The 22635-nt window shown below is 40.9% G+C and overlaps 1 protein-coding gene across 2 annotated transcripts in view; it reads left to right on the top strand.

The window, feature by feature from the left end:
* LOC113415361 (PH and SEC7 domain-containing protein 1) overlaps positions 1–22635 on the top strand; it is a 120738-nt gene that overhangs the window by 57584 nt on the left and 40519 nt on the right. Inside the window, exons 7-11 of one of the 2 annotated variants that reach the window (XM_026672719.2) lie at positions 4802–4996; positions 5465–5545; positions 17985–18097; positions 18647–18705; positions 19902–19991. In XM_026672719.2, coding sequence (XP_026528504.2) covers positions 4802–4996; positions 5465–5545; positions 17985–18097; positions 18647–18705; positions 19902–19991 — 538 coding nt within the window. The remainder of the gene's footprint in view (positions 1–4801; positions 4997–5464; positions 5546–17984; positions 18098–18646; positions 18706–19901; positions 19992–22635) is intronic. The other variant, XM_087963981.1, reaches the window with a different exon arrangement.

Here is a 22635-nt window from a genome sequence, read left to right as displayed (position 1 = left end):
GCATATTAATGATAGAATTGAATTGGAATGGAATGTGTATATATATATATATATATATATATATATATTCTTAAGTTTTCAGCGGGTACTTACATGTATGGTGTTGGCTTGGTTCGGTATTTTCCCACGTCATTGTAGTTCTTTAAAGTTGTAGCAACGTTTCAGCAGAATCTCATCTGCCATCATCAGGCTTCTGTATTGTGTCCGTCTGTGGGTCAGACTTTTACAGTGGTTTCAGATTTAAATTTGGGGCAGCCTATATATATATATATAATTTATATATATATATATATATATATATATATATATATATATATATATATATATATATATATATATATATATATATATATAATTTTTAAGAATATAGTGTCTATTTTAAGAATGTACCAAGCAGAATTCGATTGGAAGTTATGTATTATATTGAATGCTATAATCTTAAAGCTATACATTGAAGCTTAAATAAGAGCTTGAATGGATAAAATTAAGGAATATAAAGGTGTCATACTCTAATTGGTAACTACAGGGAAAAATTTGTTTAATAAGAAAAGATAATGTAAAATTGTAACAGGACAGACAAAAGTATAAATATAATGATTTGAATTGAGATAATCAAAACAAAGTTGAGAAAATTAGAAGAGGGGAAAAACTATGTAGAAAATATAAAATGGTAATAAGGTATGGAATAGAATATAAAAATGAGCATGAAATTGAGTTTTGTGTCTGTATGAAGAAGTGATAACCTGGGGCCATGCTATTTTCAAAAAAGATGTTTTATTTGTATTTTGTTTTTGTGAAAACCCAAATAAAATTTTCAAAAAAAACCAAAAACATTTATATTACAACACGTTACCTTGCAGAATCCCCTTCCTTATTCCTAATCTACCCATTATCTCTATGTCTCCTAACTAAACAATTTCTTTTCATTCTTGTTCGATTTCCATATCTCCTTCTTTTCTGGTCCATTCTCTTATTGCCTCTTTTTTCCTTCATTTTTTCCCTCCATTTCTTACTCCAGTTTTTATCCCCCTCCCTTTTTAAAGCTTTCTTCTGCAATTCCCTTTTCTGCTGTTTTCTTTTTCTTTGTTTGGCTTTCCAAACATTTCCCATTTTAATTATCTCCTCAAACCTCCAAGTTTTAATTTTCATTCTTTTTTCCTTTCGCTTTGTGTTCATTGCTCCATTTGTTCATTAGAGTTGGTCTCTTCTTTAATCAGCTCCTCCCCTTCTGGCACTCCTTGTTGTTCTTTGTTCTCCAAAATCGCCATTTATATTAGTTGTAAGGCAGCACGATTCATTTTTTTCGTGTAATATTTCCTTTATGTTTCTGAGTTCCATTTTTATTTCCAAAAAAAGTTCTACCATTTTTTTTACTCTTCTTTTAGATTTTCTTTATTCCTTTCTTTAATATTTAAATCCAAACTAATTGTCCAGTACTTTAATTCAACCAACGTCTTTAATATTTATTTCCAATGATCAATTTATGTTAATTCTTCTTTGAATTTTCTCCAAAATCATCAAATAATCCAATATAGAGTTGTGCCAAAATAACCAAACAATCCCGAGGTAATTTCTTTACTCTTCTTTCTTTTATCTTAAAATTCTGTATTTTCACTTTTCAGGGTTTATATTTTGTTATAACAAAGTTCCACTTATTTTGTATCAAGTTCCACTTTTGAAAGAGCCAGGAACTTTTTAAAGGGTCACTAAAGTTTTTCCTTTACTATTAGGTGGTGCTCTCTGTTATGTCCAAGTTCCACCCTTCCCCCCCACCCCTTTCTTTTCTCTGTTTAAGGCTTTTAAGTTTCAAAAATCCAATAAAGCCAATTATCAATTACTGGTGGGTTGTTGTTGTTGTTTTTTTGACATATTCAAGTTCAGCTTTTAATTATGCCTATTTAGTGCCAAATTCATATATTCATTCCAATTTATACAGGTATTTTCTTCTGGCTTCCTCCTTGAATTTAACTCCTTTCAAAGTTCAAAGCAACTTTCAGCTGTCAATTTTTCTTTTCAGTTTCTCTGGCTGCAACTTTCTCTGTCTTTCTTAAAAAATTTCTTAGTATCTTAATTCTGGGGTACCTTTATATCCAGATGTTGCACCTGATCAGCCCAGTCTTCACATTGTCTGCTTCTTCATTGCTCCAGCATGATCTTTGTCCCAGTTAGCTCTCCTCCTTCAGGGTGGCCATACTGGCCACTGCTTCAGCCCATCTTCAGAGGGAGTATGCCTAGTCAGGGAGGGGAGATGCAGTTCCCCTCGACCCAACTGGCAGCCTCCCCCTTCTTCACCACCCCTGCAGGGTGGTTCTGGCCCCATTTGGAGCCCTCCAATGAGGAGAGCATGGACCGAGACCACACACAATTGCAGGCTTGAGTCCGTCCACAAAGGAAACGCCACCGGAAGTCCCCAGGACAGATGAAAATTCCTGAGAGGCTTCCCCCCAGAGTAACTGCTGCCAGATGCCAGTGTGAAGAGGATGCCTGGGAGGAAGCCAACAAAGAAGACCTTCTGCTAATTCTGGCCTTGCATCTCCTGCACAAAACTCTTGAAAATCAGAGGGCTCAGGAAAGATGTGCTTTGCCTGTGCATGAAGAGGCTGGGGAATTAGCAAGGGGAGCAGAAGCTTCTGCAAACCCAGAAGCAATTCCTATAGCTCATCCAGGGTCAGCACCGGTTGGAGGAATTCAAGTGGCAGCCATTGCCCAGCCCCTCCTGGGGGGGGGGACAGTCCCACAGAGTTGCCAAATTCCAAAGGTTCCTCCGTTGGGAGTAAAATATGGAGGGGATCCCAAAGCTCTGGGATTTTTCCTAGCCCAAGTTCGAAATCACATGCAGGAATATGGGGAGGACTTTGCTTTGGAAGCAGCCAAAGTGAGGTGTGTCACCATGGCCCTGGAAGGGACTGCGACTGAATGGATGGTCACCCTTCACAATGAGGATGCCCCCCAGCTGAGAGATTATGATGTGTTTATGATGGCCCTATGAGCCCATTCATAGGCCTCCCTTGCTGAACATAAGGCAAGGGATAGAATGAAAACCATAAATCAGGGGTGGAGGTTGGTGGCTGAATATACCCAGGTGTTTTGTGAGTTGGCTTGCCACATGCGTGGGTGGTCCCAAGAGACTCTGGTGGAATCTTACAAAGATGGGCTAAATGAAGAGATCTACCAAAGCTGTATCTCCCGAGGGAGCCCCTCAAGACCTTTAGCCCTGGTATGTGTTGGCAGCTGATGTGGAGATTGACCTGGCCAGAGTTTGGCACTGTGGGGGCCACAACTGTAACAAGTCTCCACCTTCTCCCCTGAGAGAGGCCCCTGAAGCTACCAGAAGCAGGCCAGCTGCCAAACCCAGGTCCGTGGCTTGCTTCAGATGTGGGAAGGAGGGGCATCGAGCTGCTGATCACCTCGCCAAGCCTGGATTCAAACCAACACCAGCCGGAGGGAAGAAAGTTGAAAAGTTACCAGGCAAACATCATGAAATGGCTCTGAAGGGTGTGGAAGTAGTTGAGCGGTCCTCTGGAACAGGAGGAGTTGGGAACTCCAATCACCCCAGGGGAGAGTGAAACTGACTCTGATGATGACCCTCTGGTAAGTCAACATGTAGGCCCATGACCATCCCAGTAGAGTTAAGGGTGCCTTCGTCTGTTGCCCAAGGGAAGATGTTAGCCCTTTTTGATTCAGGGTGTACAAGGTGGGTAATTAGCCTAGAAGTGGTGGAGAAACTAGGGCTAAGGACATTGAAAGAGCCAATAGCATAGCTGGGGGAGGCCCGGCTCTTTTTGTTATGGAGCCAGTAGAAAAGTGGATGGGGGACCACCGAGAGACTTTGTGTTTTATTGTGGCCCCTGGGATGGAGCGTCCCCTCCTACTTGGATTGCCCTGGCTCCAGAAATGGAATGCTCACATGAAATCCTCACAGGAAAAGACTGTTGCGCATCCGTTCCACCCAGCCAGAGAGAGGGGGTTCCCCTCCTTGTTGAAGGTGAGCAGCATTTTGAAGTCAAAGAGATCTTAGATTCCAGGAGACATAGGGGAGAAATTCAGTATTTGGTTGCCTGGAAACACTTTCCTCCTCAGTCTGAATGGGTGAACAAGCGTGATGTCAGAGCCCCTAAACTTGTACAACTGTTTCATTCTAAATACCCTACTAAGCCTTAATGTGAGATTGAAAATGTTCTCATGTTTTGCTTTGTTCCTATTTTGCCTGTTTTCTATTATGTTTTTTCTTCCAGGGCTAACACCTCTACTGCAGGAGGGCTGAATGTCAACCTCTTTGATGCTTGCTTGCTATCGCATGCCACAGTAACAGGGGGAGGGTGAAGTTTGACATTTTGGTGGGGAAGTGAGCTGGAGAAAGACAGCCTTTGTGTGAACCAAAAGGCTCTCGTGAATTACTGCGCAGTTGAATGGACTTGTTTGTACCTGGTCAAAGTCAATCCTCTCGGCATACCAGATGGATGAAAAACACCTGAAGATTTACCCCACATGACACTATATGAAATGGAGATTGGCTACTCAGTGTAGGTCCCTGGGGGCAGGGATTTAGGAAAACTTTCAATATGTAACTTTCATGCCTTTTGCTTCAGATCGTGCTTTTCTTTCATTGCTATCATTTCAAACTCAGTAAAAGTACCTCTTCTTTACAAATATGGAGTTGGGAGGTTTCTTTCTTGGGTTTTGAACTCGCCCTGAAACACCAATAATCCTTCTTATTTTAGAAACAACGTTTTATGGAAAACTGGATAAAGGTAACTGGGTAACATGGTTCACATGACAACCTCTATGTTTTTTGTTTTAGCAAGCATCATCTCAGTCAGCTAGTCTCTGACTCAGATTCTGAAATGGACAGCACAGAGCAACTAGCCCTGGGTAGCACTGACACGCTTTCTAGTGGACATAATGCTGATTTAGAGGCTGCCAAACGCCTTGCAAAAAGGCTGTACAACTTGGATGGTTTCAAAAAGGCAGATGTAGCTCGTCATCTGGGGAAGAAGTAAGTATGTGTGGGCATTAAAAAAAGTCTCCTCATCCAGATTTTATTCAGATTTTATTTTATATGCTCTGTAAAGAAATATGGCTGCCTGTTGTGCTCCTACATATCTCTTCAGAGAAAATGATTATGTCTCCAGTAAGTAAGTCACGGCCTTCATAACAGAAACAATGGAGGAAGCTTTTGTTTCATTTTACAAACATTCTTAATAATGTTGTTGCTGTGACCTGTATAGCTTATGTTCAGAGCTTATCCTCTTTTCTTTTCCAGCTTGACAGCAATATTCCCAGAAGTGTAGATATACTATGGTCACTATAGTCTAGTTGGATTAGAACATAGGATGGAGAAGAGTAGTGTAATTGAAAAATAACAAATCTGGGAGCTTTCCCTGTCCTTTACTGCTTGCCATGTTCAGTTGTTAATCCATCTCATATAGATATTCTATAAACAAGATGTTTCTTTCATTTCCAGTAATGATTTCAGTAAGACAGTAGCAGGGGAATATCTGAAGTTCTTTGAATTCACTGGAATGACTCTGGACCAAGCTCTTAGGTAAGTGTCCAAGGAGGGACATCTGAAGTTTTCAGAAAGAAAGAACCTTTAATAAAGGTTCAGAGATAAATTAAAGTAGCTGCAGTAGTTTTCAAGTTTAACTTTTATTTGCATTTATTTAGTAAGACTTATCAGATTTTATGTATTTATTTAGCCATAGTAGCTCACCAGAATTTACTTAATCTATTTGTGCTGCCTACAGTATGGGCAGTCCTCAACTTACAATGGCAATTGAAACTGGAATTGCCATAATTAAGTGATGCAGTTTTAAAGTGCAACTACATTGATGGCACTTATTGTTAAGCAAGGCAACTTCTTGCTACAACCAAAATTGGTGGAGAAGTTGGCAGGAAGTAGCATGTCCCAGGCCCACAGGCCTACTTGATGGGGGAGACAGCGAGGATGTGTGTGGGAATGAAAGGGAGGAGTGAGGCGGGTACACAAGGATATGAGGGAGTGCCAAGAACTGCTGTATGGGAGAATACCAATTGACTTCCGGTTGTGGCGCCACATTGAAGCGGAGCAGAGGAACAGAGCACTGTTCTGAATGCCCGAATTTTTGCGATCAGCAGCTCATAGGGGTGAAGTCGGATTCTGGAGGGACTGGCAATAAAGAGGAGAACATTCAGAGGTGTCAGGAAGAGCCGCGAATCCCCGATGCTGTAAGAAGAAATCCCGAAAACCGGCGCAAAAGAGGATGATCTCCATGATCAGAACCAGAGGCGCGGCTGCCTGACTGACTGATAAAGGAAGTAAAGAGTGAAAAGCAATGAGACTAGCAATGGAAAAGTGAAATAAAAGGAAAGTACCTGAGTAGATTGGTGATAGTGAAAGAAGAGGAAAGCTCTGTGATCAGAGATCAAAGCAGATGGCGGACTTGGCTGTAGGAGCGTTTATGGTAGATTGAGTGACTGATTTTTGCACTGAGAGACTGACAGGCAATAGAGTGGGGAGAGAAAGAAGAGAAGATATGGTTTTTCCTTTTTTATATGTGTGGATGGTGGAGAGAGAGAGAGATTGGCAGTGGTGAGAACTGTGAAACACATGCAGTGAGAAAGCGAAACAAAAAGAACGACAAGCTATAGTGACTGTGCACTTTTGAAAGAAGACATCTTGAGACAGGAAACTGCTGAGTGGAGTAAGAAGATCAGAGGTTTTTGTATTTGTGGACAGTGGAAGTAAAAGGAGAGAAACAAGTTTTGACTGTCTGAGAATACTGAGAGAGGGGAATTGGCAGCGGTGAGAACTGTGAAGGACGTGTAGTGAGAAAGTGAAGTAGAAACAATGAGTGATAATGACTGTGCGCTTTTGAAAGAAGACATCTTGAAATAAGAACTGCTCACTGAAGAAAGAAGATTGGAGGTTTTGCAAATAGCACTTATAATATATATACTTAATATATTTAATATATGTAATAGTCATAAAATAGCAATTTAGAGTTATTAGAACAACTATTGAATATTGAATATATTTGTAGGTTGAATATATTTATAGGTTGAATATATTTGAATAAGAAGTAATATTCTGGTAAAATTAATATCATTTTTTCCTTTCTTTTCTTTCCCCTATTCTTGGAAACCTTTTTAGTATAAATAAGAATTTCTATACCTGTAACTGTGGTGAGAATGAAAATGGATTTATAGTGGATTAATTTATATACTGTGTCTAGGATTTTCTAAGTATTTTCTTAAGATTTATATATAACGAATTGATCATATTAATTAATTAATTGATTATCGATTACTGATTATATTTGACAATTAATGATTAGCGCTTATATTTGATATTGTGTTGCAAATACAAGATGTAGTAGAAGGTTAACAATTAATTGAGCAGTTATTAAACCAAATACAGGATAGGAGAGATTTTATTGTAAAAGCATATTACCAGATAAGATAAAACAAAGACAATGGGGAGTATCCTCAATAGCGCTATTTGATGGTAGATTGGAAGACTCTTCTACATGTCTTGAAAATGACAATGACAACTACAATTGTAAAAACAGGAAAGAAGACAACAGTACTATATCTTCCCCATCAGGAGAAAGGTTGCTAGATACGATGTTAGTTATAGAGAAGCCAAGTTCCTCCTTAACTTTACAGATGGCACAGTCAACTCTAACTATGATGCAAGAGATGATGGTGATGACTCAAGAACTTATAGCAAGGAACCATGAGGACCTGAAAACCGAAATGAAGAATGATATAGTAGGAGTGAAAAATGACATACAGGAATTCGATAACAAAATTGAAATAATGCAAGAGGCGATGGCAAACAATGAACAGAAACTGACAACAATGGAAGCCAGAACTGAATGTGTGGAAAAGAAATTAGAAGAGACAGAACAGAACTGGAAAGTATTGTATTGTGAACTTCGGGAATCGGTGGTCCATTTGCAATTGGAGAAAGAGGCATTCTTCCTCAGGTTTCAGAATGTCACTGAAGATAGGAAAGAGGACTTACATACCATCATGACAGAACTGATAGCAGAAGCCCTCCAGAAAAAATAAACAAGAGATTGGGAATGACATAGATGAGGTCTACAGAGTGTATACGCATTACGCACGTAGGCACAAACTACCATGGGAGGTCCATGTATGGTTTGGCAGAAAAAAATAACGAGAGATCTATTGTATGGAAAGGCTAGAGATGAGCCACTAATTTACAAAGGAAATGAGATGGTGATGCTGAAACAAATACCCAGGAGAGTTAGAGAGCAGAGGAGGAACTATCACTTTTTATCATCTCAACTGATTAAAAACACAATTGTGTTTAGGTGGCTCACCCCGGAACGACTTCTAATATCTTGGCAGGAAAAGAAATACAAAATCAACTCGTTGGGTAAAGCACACGAATTTCATGAGCGAGATTTGGGATCCGAAGAGAAGCAAGAAAACAGGGAGGAGCTGGAGAGTAGGAGTCGGGAAGAGCAAACATCTGAAGAGAAGGAAACAGAACAGGAACTAAAAGAACAGAAAACCTGAGAGGAAGAAGCAAACAACAGACCCAGAAGAGAACTCAGAGTAAGAAAAGAGACCATAACCGCCCTATACAAACAGTAACATGGAAAGAGAAATTACCTTATTGTCAATTAACATAAATGGTCTAAATTCACCAATAAAAAGGAAACAGATATTTGAAAAACTTAAGAATCAAAATGCAGATATCATATGTATGCATGAAGTCCATATCTCAAAACAGCAAGCAGATCTTTTAAAATTTCCTAAACTAGGCAAACTGTATCTGGCCTTGACAAATAAAAAAAAGAGAGATATTATGGTATACATAAAAGATTGGCTAAACCTGAGGCAGATTTATAAGGATGAGAAAAGAAGGATGTTATTTACAGAAATTACTTTAGATCAGAAGAAGACATTTTTGGGAACAATATATGCTCCAAAAACAAACCAGAAAGATTTTTACCTAAACTTCATCGGAAGATAACAGGAATTGAACAGGTAAATGTGTATATAGTAGGAGACTACAACACAGTTCCAGACATTAAAAAGGACTATAAGAGTAGTAAAAAGAATCTAAGAAAGAGAACACTCCCATCTACATTTAATAAAATGGCAATGGAATTGAACTTGAAAGAAGGAATTAAACCCATCTAAAAGACAATTTACATTCTTTTCTAATCCCCACCAATCGTGGTTGAGAATAGATTTGATATGGATGGACTGGGGACTAATGGAAAACATAAAGGAAATGGAGATTATGCCAAATACCTGGGCTGATCATAATCCAATTAAAATTAAATGGAGGAAAGAGGAGAATTAAAAGGCAAATGTCTAGCTTATGAACAAGTGATCACGAGAATTCTGGGATGGCTAGACTTCTAAGGACCAGTGGGAGTAGGATGTAAGTGGCACACTTGGCTTTGCTCTTCTTGACCTCTCAGCAGCTTTTGATACTATAAATAATAGTATTTTTCTGGCCAGCTTCAGTGGTTGAGAGTAGGCAGCTCCAGGGTGGGATTCAGCCAGTTTGGGCTGGTTCAGGTGAACTGGATGTTAATTTGACATCCAGTTCGCCAAACCAGTAATTCCAACTACCAGCTGGCCCTGCCCCCCACCACCTCGACCCTCCCAGGAGTCCCCATGAGGCCTGTCTGGTTCCCAGGTAAGTGTAGGAAGGCCTCCTGGGAGCAGAAAGGGGTGCAGGGGGGTGCAGCACTCCCCTGTGACCCTTTTTGGCGTCCAGGAGGCTCCAGGGAGGCTTTCTAGGGAGAAAGTAAACCTTCAAGGGGGAAAGAAAGGAAGAAAGGAAGAAAGAGAAAAAGGAGTGAGGGAGGGAGGGAGAGAAGGGAGAAAGAAAGGGAAGGAAGGGAGGGAGGGAGGGAGGGAGAGAGAGAGAGAGAGAGAGAGAGAGAGAGAGAAAGAAAGAAAGAAAGAAAGAAAGAAAGAAAGAAAGAAAGAAAGAAAGAAAGAAAGAAAGAAAGAAAGAGAGAGAGAAAGAGAAGGGAGAAAGAAAGAAAGAAAGAAAGAAAGAAAGAAAGAAAGAAAGAAAGAAAGAAAGAAAGAAAGAAAGAAAGAAAGAAAGAAAGGGTGGGAGGGAGGGAGGGAGGGGGAGGGAAGGGAGAAAGAGGGAAGGGAAAATGAATGAGATATGGATGGATGGAGAGATGGATAGAGGGAGGGAGGGAGGGAGGGAGAGAAAAAGGAGAGGAAGGAAGGATGCACTAGATGCAGCTTCAGAGGATGGTTTGAAACAGCACAGCAATCCAGGGCTGGAAGGGACCTCAGAGGTCATCTAGTCCACCCCCCTGCCTCCAGCAGGAGACATCTGGGTTATTTTGGTGTCATGTGACTACATGACCACCAAGCCATGCCCACCCAGTCACATGACCACCAAGCCACACTCACCAAGCCACCGTCACAGAACCGGTTGTTAAAAAATTTGAATTCCACCCCGGGCAGCTCCATGTTGTGCTGGTCCTCCTGCTTCCTCTGAGTCTGCTTCCAGCCACTGTTCATAAAACAGGAGAAGCCCAGCCACTTCATTATTTTTTTTAATATTGTAGCCTCCCTTTTTAATAAATTAATGGCAAGATTAATCTAAAAGTAATAGAAAGTAATCTAAAGTGAAAGTGTGCGGATTTAGTAATTTAGACAGATTTAATTCATACTTTCAAAGAAATCATCCTATTCCCTTACGGATAAGCAGTGTTATGCAAAACACCCAAAGAGAGTAAGAAATAGTTTGACAAGGAATAAAAAGCATAAAGTCAGAAAATAAAAGGCAACGTACTTAAATCTAATCTACACCAATGCTATTTAATTTACCTCTGAATATTCTGCAAACTTTTCTTCCACCACTTCCATACATCACTATGCAAACTGCACTTGTTCTTTAAAATTCTCACTTATGCACTTCAAGGGTCTCGTTAACTTTAACCACAGCTGTCTTGATCTTTCCTTTTCTCATAACCCATTTCAAGTCCCTTCACTTAGTGACTGTCTTATTTCAGTGGCCATTCACAGGTACAAGAGTGATTAAAAAAAGTAACTGTAAAACCCTCACAGGTCTATAAAGCAAAAGAAAGCTACAGTAAGATCAGAAGCACAATAAGGGTTTCAGCTAACGACCACTTTAAAAGCTGAGTTGCAAGTCCCATTAAAAAATGACAGTATAAATTAATACAGAATTGTCAATTTAATTTAAAGACAATGTATAAACCAGAGATTTCTGGCATTTTCTCAATTTAGGTCATATTTTTGACCTTAGCTGTGTAATATAATTTACTGGTTATGTGCTATAATCCATCAGAGTACTTCACTCTATTCACTGAATGAATATCAGTTTGCACTATTAGTCAGTCTGAAGAGTTGACGGATAAAAACAATAGATTCAACCAATAGCACTTAGATTTATATGCTGCTTTACAGCACTCCCTAAACAGTTTACATAGTCAGCCTATTGCCCCCAACAATCTGGGTCCTCATTTTACCAACCTCAGAAAGATGGAAGGCTGAGTCAACTTTGAACCTGTCAGGATCAAACTACTGGCAACAGGCAGTCAGCAGAATTAGCCTGCAATACTGCTTTCTAACTATTACGCCACGATGCTCACAAGCATTTTGCAAAGGGTGAGAGACTGTAACTATTTACTAGTCTTTTTATATATATATATATATATATATATATATATATATATATATATATATATATATATATATATATATATATATATATATATAAGTTTTCATATAAATTTATTTTGTTACATCAGCAGAAACAAGCCTGATCTCAGCCTGATGATGGCAGATGATCTGCTGAAATACAACTTTAAAAGAACTACAATGACGTGAAAATACCAACCAAGCCAACACTATATATAATTTATTTTGTTACATCATAAAACATCATGGTATCAATTTTGGCATCTATACAGGTTTTTGTTTAAATATCATAATACACTATATTACATTTGTCTACTACTAAATAATAGCTTTAACTATGATTACTATTCTTATATCTTTACATAATTTACAAAATTTTGTTTTACTTTCTTGAGGGTTGTTTCAATTAAAGTTTTTGTCTCACTTCTTAGTTCTGTTTGTTAGCCATTTATACCAGTTGTTCCAAATTGAAAAGAATTCAGAGTCGTCTTTTTCTTTCAGTTTCATTGTTAACATATTCATCTCAGCACTTTCTGTTACTTTGTACTATTAGTTCTTCATTAGGGGTATTTGGTGTTTTCCATACCTGCGCAGAGGCTATTCTGGCGGCTGTTGTAATATGTAACAATAAGTATTTTACTTCTTCCTTTTAGGAATCATCAAAGAAAGATTACCGAAAGAAGTAGAAGAACTATATTCTTTATCTTTAACTGTAAAGTTCAGTTTCCTTTAAACAGTTCTATATTCTACTTCTTATATATATAAAACCTTACTTATTTCATCAGTTGTTAATAATCAATCAATCAATAATCATCAAAATAGTATTTCACCAGTCTTCACAATTTCATGTCATTTAAATTTTTAAATTCTTAATAAATTCAATCAAACCTTAATCAAAATGTTATTTCATTAATTATATTCTGTAAAAAGAAGTCCAATAATATTCAATCACTTTCCTTTCCCTGTCCGTTCACATTTTGTTTAGTCACAGTCTATTACATCAGCTTCTCTCCTCTCTGTATAATCTTAAAATGTCACTTCCATTCGTGGGTTCAGTCCTGTCTCTTACTTTTTTCCACTGTTCTTCTTTTACAAGTCACAGATCCATCAGATTAAGCTCCAAATTCCTAAATAATCAGTCTAAATCAACTCCAAATTTAATAGAACAAGTCCAAAACACCAGTCAAACTTTAATCAACTAAATCAGCTTCAATCTCTGTCTTAAGGGTTCCTTGCTTTCACCGCCGGATCGCCATTTCCATTCGGACTGCCATCCTTTTATTTAAGACTCACAGTTCTGCAATCTCTCTCTACCGTTTCTCTCCTTGACTTTCACATTCCGCCTCCTTCACTCCAAGTTCAATCCGTCAATTGATGCCAAAAATGCTGTTCATGCTCTGGTGTCTTCCTCATTGGGCTAAAGCGCCACAGCTTCGGTTTGCCATCGAGATAGCCGATCACTCACACGTTGGAGCAAATGGGGTCTCCCTCGAAGCTGTCAACCACTGCTGCCGTCAAACTTCTCCTCGGGCTTCTTCACATCTTCGTCTTCCCCTCCAGGGTCTACATGCCTCTCACTGGGGCCTCCAAATGCGCTTGCTCTTCTCTCCCCACTCTGCCGCAGCGCTGCAACTGGAAGTCCCAGCCACTTCATTCTATGTGGAGTGCTGTAGAACTTAGTACTCTCTCCTCTCCTGTTTAATATTTAAATTGAGAAAGGGCTTGCAAATATGTTATCTGTTTCAATGTACAAGATGTTCATTTATATGTTCATTTATGTAAACTATTTTTCCACATTTTTGTTTAAAAAAAGATCTTACAGATCAATTTCAAAAACAAGGTGCAGAGTAGTTTTTTATTTTATTTACTTTTATTTTCATTCAATTTCTATAGCTGCCCAACTCAGCAAAGTAACTCTCCAGCTCTTTAGAGCCAATGCCCGTTTCAAAAGAAACAGGTAGGATAAACTCCTGGGATTCTTTCTCTTTAGTGCTGAATCACATTGATTCAGGAGGGAGTAAGGAGCAAATAGAGTAGCAGCAACTTGTTTGCTACTGTTAGGGATAACATTGTTTACCCTAACTGTTTTGGGTAAAAATAATAAATATGGTATCATGGTTTGTTAGTTAAAGTGTGTGTAACTTTAACAGTAAGAATGTAATTAAGGGTGTGGTTGTAAAAGCACTATATTAGAAGCGAGGCAATTGCAGCTCGCTCTCTCTGGCTTACTGATCCCTAATTACTGAATGGATTGATGATCATGTTCTTGCTGGAACGGGAGAGAAGAAGGAGTGTTGATTTTTCTCAACGGAGAGAAAATAAAGATTGGCTATTCAACACGGACTTTGCAAATAGAGTATCCCTGACAAGACTTGACTGAAATTGATATATGACTAATGGACCGTTAATTTGACTATGCTATAATTCTTAAATGGAATAAACTATATTTTTGATAGTACAAGCGTATCTGTATTTTTACTGCGTGTTAACTAGAAAACTTATCTCACACATTTACCTGTCTTCCTATCTGACTTCGCTGTACATTCTGTTTAGTTTGTTTTCCTTAACACCCGTTGGAGAATCCAGGCTTAACAGCTACTTTTCTCATAAATGGGCAAAAGATGTGTTTCCTGTTTTTGTTTTTGATTTAATCCATAGCTCCTGGCTGGATCTGGCCAATTTTCACACTAAACCTTTTCTTGCCATCTGCTCCTTACCACACTAAATTTGATTCTGTTTTCAGAGTGTGATTCTGCTGATGGTCTACTTTTACATAATTTCTTTCTAACATTTCATTGGGTTTGAAAAAATAAAAGGAACAGAACAAAAATAAATTCTCAATATTACAAGATTCTTATTACAGCCAGCAGGGTTGGGAAAAGTTTAGGAACAATTGGCTATTGTTCCAGAATCAGATTTTACAATGAATATCCTGATTTTAGACCTTTATGTCTCTGCTTTACTGATTCCCCGCTACATTCCTGGCATGGTGAGTTTGCATGGCTTGTTGGTTACTGTGTGGGAGTGTTTTGGAATTGTAACCTTTGGCCAGGAGCTGTTGCTATGGTGTTGACAGGACTAAGACAGGAAAGCTTCACTGTTCCAGAGTAAAAGCAGGAAGTCCTAGAGCAGTGGCTATTACACTGTCATGTAATTGTGATACTGCTATCATGTGGGGAGGGAACCCCAGATTCTTTTACACACTTACTGCTCTCATACTGTTTCCTATGTATCCTGTAATTCCCTAATTTATAGCTTTTACCCTGTCACCTACTGCCCTGTGCTTTGATTTATCTTGGGGAATGTACATGAGGGGAGGGCCATCTGTTTTCTCTCAGTTCAGAAGCCTCACAGAAGAAGTGCATGGGAACGACTCCTTATCTCTTTCTCAGGATGACCATTTCCACAACATCTTGCATTCACTTCCTTTCATTAAAAGTTTCCTTTTGAAATGCTAAAGTTTTGAGAGTCCATGCTTTCTTGAATGGGAAGGAGAGGCAGGACCTTACATAAAGCAGAGTCTGTAAAAGTGGTCAACCTGGAGAAGCAAACTTGCTCTACCTAGGGGACACTGCAAACAATGTCCAAGCAAGGCAGTGAGGAAGGAGAGGGAGAATGCTGGGGTGAGAACTCCACCACCACCCAACCAGAAGCCAGCTCCATTTGCCCCATTGAAGAAAGTGAAGTCATTTTGGAGGCACCCACGAAGCCCAGATGGTTGATCGGAGTGGGGAAGAAAGATAACTGGGATGGAAGAACCCGAGTAGTCACCCTCACACGGGGCAGTTGACAACCAGGCTGAAAACACGAGCTGGAAGCCCTGTCTGACCAAGAAGAGTCAATCGAAGAACTGGCCAGAGATGACTGCCTCAAGAGAAATGTTATGCAGTTCATGATGGAGGCTTTTGAAAACCTCAGAACCAGGAGGAATTAAATTGACACCAGAGGCAAGGGGACACCAGGGGGTGAGGCAGCAGCAGAAGCCAATGGGGCCAGCGCCACCACTCCGGCAGCAGCAGGCAAAGCAGGCACAGCAGAGGGGGCAGCAGCCATCCTGGTGAACCCAACCTGTGCAGCACCGGCCCCTGCAATCACCCCTGGACAACCCAGAGCACCGCAACTGGAGAGGAAGACCCCTGCGAGACTGAAGTACAATGGTGACCCGCAGCAACTGGGGCTTTTTCTGGCACATGTCCTCACATACATGCAGGAGTATGGAAGGGATTTCCAGACCCAGGGCGCTTGGGTTTGAGTCATCACCCTGGCCTTGGAAGGGGCAGCTGCCCATTGGATGGTGACCCTTCACAACTCAGACACTCCTGCACTGTGGAACTTCAACCGATTCATGATGGCTCTCCGCCACGGATTTGAAGACCCCTTGGCAGATTGGAAAGCTCATGATGACATTAGAATCATGAAACAGGGCCACTGGCCAGTAGCTGAATACACTGAAGAGTTCCTAGGCCTCATCTGCAGAGTGGACTGGCCGGAAGACATCCTAGTAAGCTGGCTCAAAGATGACCTGAATGATCACCTCTACCATGCCTGCCTGGTTCGAGGGGCCCCAAACCGCCTCCATGACTGGTACATCCTGGTCAAAGAAGTGGAGATTGACATGTCCAGAAACAAATACCAAGGAGGAAGAGCCTGAAAGAGATCCCCACCCCAGGGGAAGTGGGAGCCATTCAAGCTGCAAACCCCCCCTGGCACCAAGATAATCTGCCTGTTTCAAATGCAGGAGAGGAAGGAGGGGCACCATGCAGCTGAGTGTCATTCAAAAACACCCGCTTGAAAGCCAGAATGCCTATCCAGTGGAAAGCCCACAAAAACAACCCCCTAAGGAAAAGACGCCGCACTGAGAAGTGGAGAAGCCATGGAGTTTTGCCTCCTCGCAAAATTGGGGGAAGGACCTCCGGCATCACCTGGGGAGGAATCGGGCCCATCCGAGAGCCAATTGAGCCACTCACCCTGTCCCTAAGACTATTTGTCCCTAGTTGGGGGAAAGGAGTAAGAATCTCAGTCCTCTTGGACTCAGGGTCCTTGCACCTGGTGTTTGATTAGCCCAACCCTGATGGGAAAATTGGGCATACACTTGTGGAAGCTAAAAAAAAAAACCTATCACATTCTGCCAGTTAGATGGGTCAGTCGCAGGGGAGGGACCGGCCATTTTTGTCACAGAACCTCTGGACTCATTATGAGAGACTCACTTTCATTGTGGCACCTGGAATGGAATGGCCGCTAGTTCTAGGGCTCACCTGGTTGAGTAAGTGAAACCCCAGAGTGAACTAGAAGCAGGAGACTCTAAGATTTCAATGGGTGACTGGACACGATGGCCAAAAGGAAGAACTGGGGGGAGACTCAAACAAAGAAACAGTGATGGCGGGAAAGGCCGCACCAACCCAGGACATCCCCAGGGAGTACAAGGACCTAGCTGAGGTGTTCAGCGAAGAAGGCTCCAACGAGCTCCCCACCACCACGCCACAGACTGCGCTATCAAGATCCTCCCGGGGGCCTAACTACCAAAACCAAAAATGTATAGCATGTCTCCCAAGGAACTCGAGGAGTTGAGAGCCTTCATAGATAAAAAACCTGGTGAGGGGTTTTATCGAACCAACATGACCAAAAATCGTCACCCTGGTGCTATTCCAAGAGAAGAAAGATGGGTCTTTGTTTGGGTTACAGAAATTTAAACACTGTGAGCGTGGAGAATGAGTACCCCTTCCCCCACATGAAAGACCACCTCTCCAAAGGAATTTTTTTTTAAAAAACTGGACTTACTACTGAATCAGGATTAGGGAAGGGGATGGATGGAAAACAGCTTTTAACACTCCTTTGGGGTGTTACCAATTCAAAGTGTTTCCATTTGGATTATGCTCCTGTTGTGTTTATGCAACTGATAAACGAAGTGCTCCATGAGCACCTGTACAGGCAGAAGCCGGTGACGTAGCAGTCGGAGCCATCCTACTCCAAGAAAAGGAGCAAGGCCAACTGCATCCCTGTGCATACATGTCTAAAAAAAACTAATCAACACTGAACAGAGATGGGCTATCTGGGAGAAAGAGGCATATGCAGTATGGTGGGCTCTCCTTACTTGGAGGCATTTCCTAGAGGGGAATGAAATCCCTTTCAAAGCCTGGACTAATCATAAAAACCTGGAGGTTTTGCCTTGGGGGAACTCAGACCCTACTTTGCATTGTCTTGCATTCACTTCCTTTCATTAAAAGTTTCCTTTTAAAATACTAAAGTTTCGAGAATCCATGCTTTCTTGAATGGGAAGGAGAGGCAGGACCTTACACATGTCTTCCTTTTCTCTTCAGGTCTTTTCTGAAGGAGCTGGCCCTCGTGGGAGAAACTCAAGAACGGGAACGGATCCTAGCTCACTTTTCACAACGATTTTATGAGTGCAATCCCAAAACCATCCCTTCTGAAGGTGACATAAAAAAATATTACTCAATTATATCCACTTCCTTATAACTGGACACTTATAATGCCTTTAACATCTGCAAAAGTGATAACCTACAAGCAGAATATAAGTGATGGCAACAGACACTTTTACAAGGAATCTTTTATTTGGTCCCATTATTCCAGAACTGGAGTGCTTTAAAGCTGAAAATAGCCATGCACATTTTGATGAAAAATTTAGAAAGGCAATGTCTAACAGTATTAATACTGAACATTTCCCTTCAAAGAATCTTGAAACCATTTAGGAATTATTTTTGTGAAGTATTTAAAAAAAATCACTTGTCTTCCAAATATTCATTGTGACAGTGAGTTATTTGGCAATAGGTGCAACAAGGGTTTAATAGTTTTACTGTTTTCTATACATGCATGAAGATTTTTTTTAAAAAAGAAATTAATAATAAAAAAGTAAATAAGATTTTTTTTTCTCCAGTGAGGATCACACGTTAGAAGTTGATTAATAATAAGTACAATAAGAAGTGCCCAAACTGATTATTTCTCTTTGGTGCTTATGCCACAGATGGAGCCCACACTCTGGCTTGTGCCTTGATGCTTTTAAATACAGACCTTCATGGACATGTAAGTGACATGCTTTTTAAATCATCAGACCTGGTGCATTTGAGATGAGTGCAGTGAAAAAGAAAAAAGGTTAACTGGCTGCTGGATGGATCTGTTCTCTCCAGGAGCCAAAAGATAAATGACCATGGAGACACAGAATTGCAGGGCTGGGTGGGTAAGAGTCTCCAGAAGACCATTTTAAGCCCTGCAGGTTGCCAACTCCCTTTGACTTCTCCTGCAGTCAGAATATTCACACGGAGGAGGACTCACTTTACAGGTAATCCTCGAGTTACGACGCTTCACTTAGCGACCATTCAAAGTTGCAACATAGCCCTCCCCTCCAAGTACTTAAGACACAGTCCTGAGGTTACAAATGTTGCAGCACCACAGCAGTTTGCTCACCCTTACAAATGACCGCAGAGGCACTGCAACATTCACCCTGCCTATTCCCCCCACCCCGTCATGGGCACTGGGTCTGTGGACACTCATTTACCTTGTGAAGATTTAGTGAGATGTCGCCTCTCTGCTGCATTTTCTTTGCCTGTTCATGGCACTCCAAAAGAGGAGCAGTGAGAAGAGAGGGAGACAGGGACAAGCGCCCCCTGCTTGGCTTCTCTGACTCACCAAGCCTGCCTGCCACTTCTGGAGTGATGGGTAGCTTCGGTGAATGTCCCACAAAGGCTTCCAGTCTTGGTGTGGAAAAGGATGCTGACAGGGGGTTTTGGAGCAGCACAGTTGCATTGCTTCAAGCCTCCCGTCAGCACGCAAACACTTTTTGCACAGAGACTGGAAGCTTCTGGATTTTATAGGACTTCAGGCACCCATTCTATGCAAAAGCGGATCAGTGCCTGAAGTTCTGCGAGATCAAGACACTCAGGAGCTTCCAGCTCTGCACAAAAAGTGTTTTCACGCCAATGGGACACTTTGAGGAAATCACATTGCCTCAAAGATCCCATTAGTGTGTAAACACTTTTCGTGCGGAGACTGGACACTTCTGGCGGCTATGATGTTGAGTGACTTGTTAGAGAAAGGAGTTACTAAGCTATCATTAATTATCCTCGATAAAATTCTATCCTTATACATATTTTTTCTTTAAAAGCCACACCACCCACTACCCATATTTTGTGACATATTTTTTCCAGAATACTTAATTGAAACAGTCTTGCTAAACTTATGATCTAGTCACTTTTCCTTCTTTCCTCTTTTCCTCCTTATAGAACATTGGGAAGCGAATGTCTTGTTCAGATTTCATTGGGAATCTGGAAGGTCTCAATCAAGGTAGTGATTTCCCCAGAGAACTACTCAAGGTAAATCCAACTAGAGATCTTCCTGGAAAAACAGGGCAGTATAGGGTAAAATGTTGCTTGTCACTTTAACTAAGCAAGTTCCTGAGATCTAGCATGTCCAGGAGGGTTTTTTTTCCCAGAGAGTTCATCCATCTTACATTTTCAACTGCATTTTCGACTACATTTTCAAGAAGAACCTTACCTGCAACTCAGTGGTGGGATTCAATTTTTGTTACTACCGGTTCTGTGGGTGTGGCTTGGTGGGCATGGCAGGGGAAGGATACTGTAAAATCTCCAGTCAGAGTTCTCCGAACTACTCAAAATTTTATATATTCATATTCTTAAGTTTTCGCGGGTACTTACATGTTTGGTATTCAGCTTTGTTCAGGTATTTTCTCATGTCATTATAGTTGTGCTTTTAAAGTTGTAGCAACGTTTCGGCAGAATCTCATCTGCCATCATCAGGCTTGTGTATTGTGTTTGTCTGTGAGTCAGACTTTCACAGCTGTTTTAGTTTTAAATTTGGGGCTAGCCTACTGCGGTGCCAGAATGGTTTTTTCTTCATCCTGATTGGTTGGGAGTCTTGGTCTGTGTTTATTGGTCTTGGAATTTGCTGTGTTCTGTTTGATTGGTGTTTCTAATATCTTCTGTCTGTTTTGTGGCTTTTTTTGTCTTGATTGGCTAGCAACATTGTTTCCTGTATTGGAGGCTTTTAGTGCGGCTTGGCTCCAAGTAAATGGATGGCTATCATTTATTAGGAAGCTAGGTTTCATCTGGGTGCCTGGTTGGGGTATGTTTGAGCTGGAGGTATCAGGGGGGATCCGTTTGTGCCCAGGTGTTTGCTTGGCTTGTGGTGTGGAGATTTTTTGTTTGTGAGTGCAGACTTCCAAATAATTGACAGTCTGGTGGAGTCATCTCTTGTATTCATGCTTTCAGGTCTTTTTTCAATCTCTATAGCTTCTCTGATAATTCTGTGGCTGGGGTTTTCTATAGTGGCTAGGGTTTTGGTGCCATTGAAGTCGATGCTATGACCTGTTGCTTTCATGTGTTGGACTAGTGAGGAAGTGTGTTCCAGCTTTTTTACTGCATTCTTGTGTTCATCCAGGCAGGTACTTATTGGTCTGTCCAATGCATGTGGCAGGGCATGATGCACAGGGGACTTCATATATGCCTTGGTTTTCCAGGTCAATTTTATCTTTGGGGTTTCTTAGGATGGCTGCTATTTTTCTGTCTGTTTTGAAGGCAGTCTTGATGTGATGCCTGTGTAGTATCTTACTGATTTTGTCTGTAGTACCTCTTATGTAGGGCAGGACAGCTGTTCTATAGGTCTGTTCATCTTCTAGGTCTCCATTATGTCTCAGTGTGTTTTTGTGGATCAAGCCAGTGATTTTGCTTTTGTGGAAGCCGTTAGCTGTCAGTACTTTAGTCAAGGTGCATAGTTCAGTCTTTATGTGTGTCTTGTCTGCCAGGTGTTTGGTTCTGGAGATTAGTGTTTTGGCCACAGAGTTTATCTGTGCTGGGTGGTGGTGGGATTGGGTGTTGAGGTAGTGGTTGGTGTGTGTTTTCTTCTGGTATATGGTGTGTCCTGGTGTGCCATCTGTTTTTTTGTAGATTAGTACATCTAGGAATGATAGTTGTTTGTTTGTTTCCGTTTCCATGGTGAACTTGATTTTGGGGTGTGTGCTGTTTAGGTGTGTTAGGAAATTGTTTAGGTTTTCTTTTCCATGGGGAAATCATAAATGTGTCATCGATGTATCTTAACCATAGTTTGGGTTTGTGGGTGGCATTAGCTAGGCCTCTGGATTCAAATTCTTCCATGAACAGGTTTGCAATGACGGGTGACAGTGGTGATCCCATAGGGGCTCCTTCAATTTGCTTGTATCTTTGTCCTTTGTATATGAAATATGTGTTGGTTAAGCAGTGTTCTACTAGTTCCATGAGGTGTTTAGCTGGTTGGTATTTATTTTTGATGATTTCAAGAGTTTCTTTTATCGGGACTTGAGTGAATAGTGAAACCACGTCTAAACTTACAAGCAGATCTTCTTGTTCCACGTGTAGATCTTTGATCATTTCCAAGAAGTGGTGTGAGTTTTGTAAATGTGAAGCTGCTGCTTCAGCATGGGGCTGTAGCTGCTTTGCTAAGTGTTTAGCTAGGTTTTGTAGTGGTGCTCCTCTGGAGCTGACTATGGGTCTGAGAAGTATGCCTTCTTTGTGTATTTTTGGGAGGCCATATAGTTTGGGGCATCTGGAAGATTTTTCTCTTGGGATGATTGTCTTTTGGATCTCTTTGCTCATGTGGCTGGTTATAATTTTCTTCTTGGCTATTTTTTCCAGATATGTGGTTGGGTCCGTGTTTATGGGTTTGTATGTGGAGTCTTGGAGTAGGTCTGTCAATTTTGTTTTGTAGTCTTTTCTATCCATTACTGCGGGCGTGGCTTGGTGGACGTGGCAGGGGAAGGTTACTGTAAAATCTCCAGTCAGAGGTGGTATTTGCTGGTTCTCCGAACTACTCAAACTTTCCGTTACCGGTTCTCCTGAACTGGTCAGAACCTGCTGAATAACACTTCTGGTGCCTTCCATCCCTGTCCTATTGTCCCCATTTATTTGTACCTATTTTCTGTATTCTTACTCATGTTTATACTTATACCTATTATCTTGTAAGCGA

Source organism: Notechis scutatus, chromosome 4, assembly GCF_049901735.1.
Source record: "Notechis scutatus isolate UNSWTSFEM ecotype Mainland chromosome 4, rNotScu1.2, whole genome shotgun sequence".
Lineage (NCBI taxonomy): Eukaryota > Metazoa > Chordata > Lepidosauria > Squamata > Elapidae > Notechis > Notechis scutatus.
This window is presented reverse-complemented; position numbering and strand designations above follow the sequence as displayed.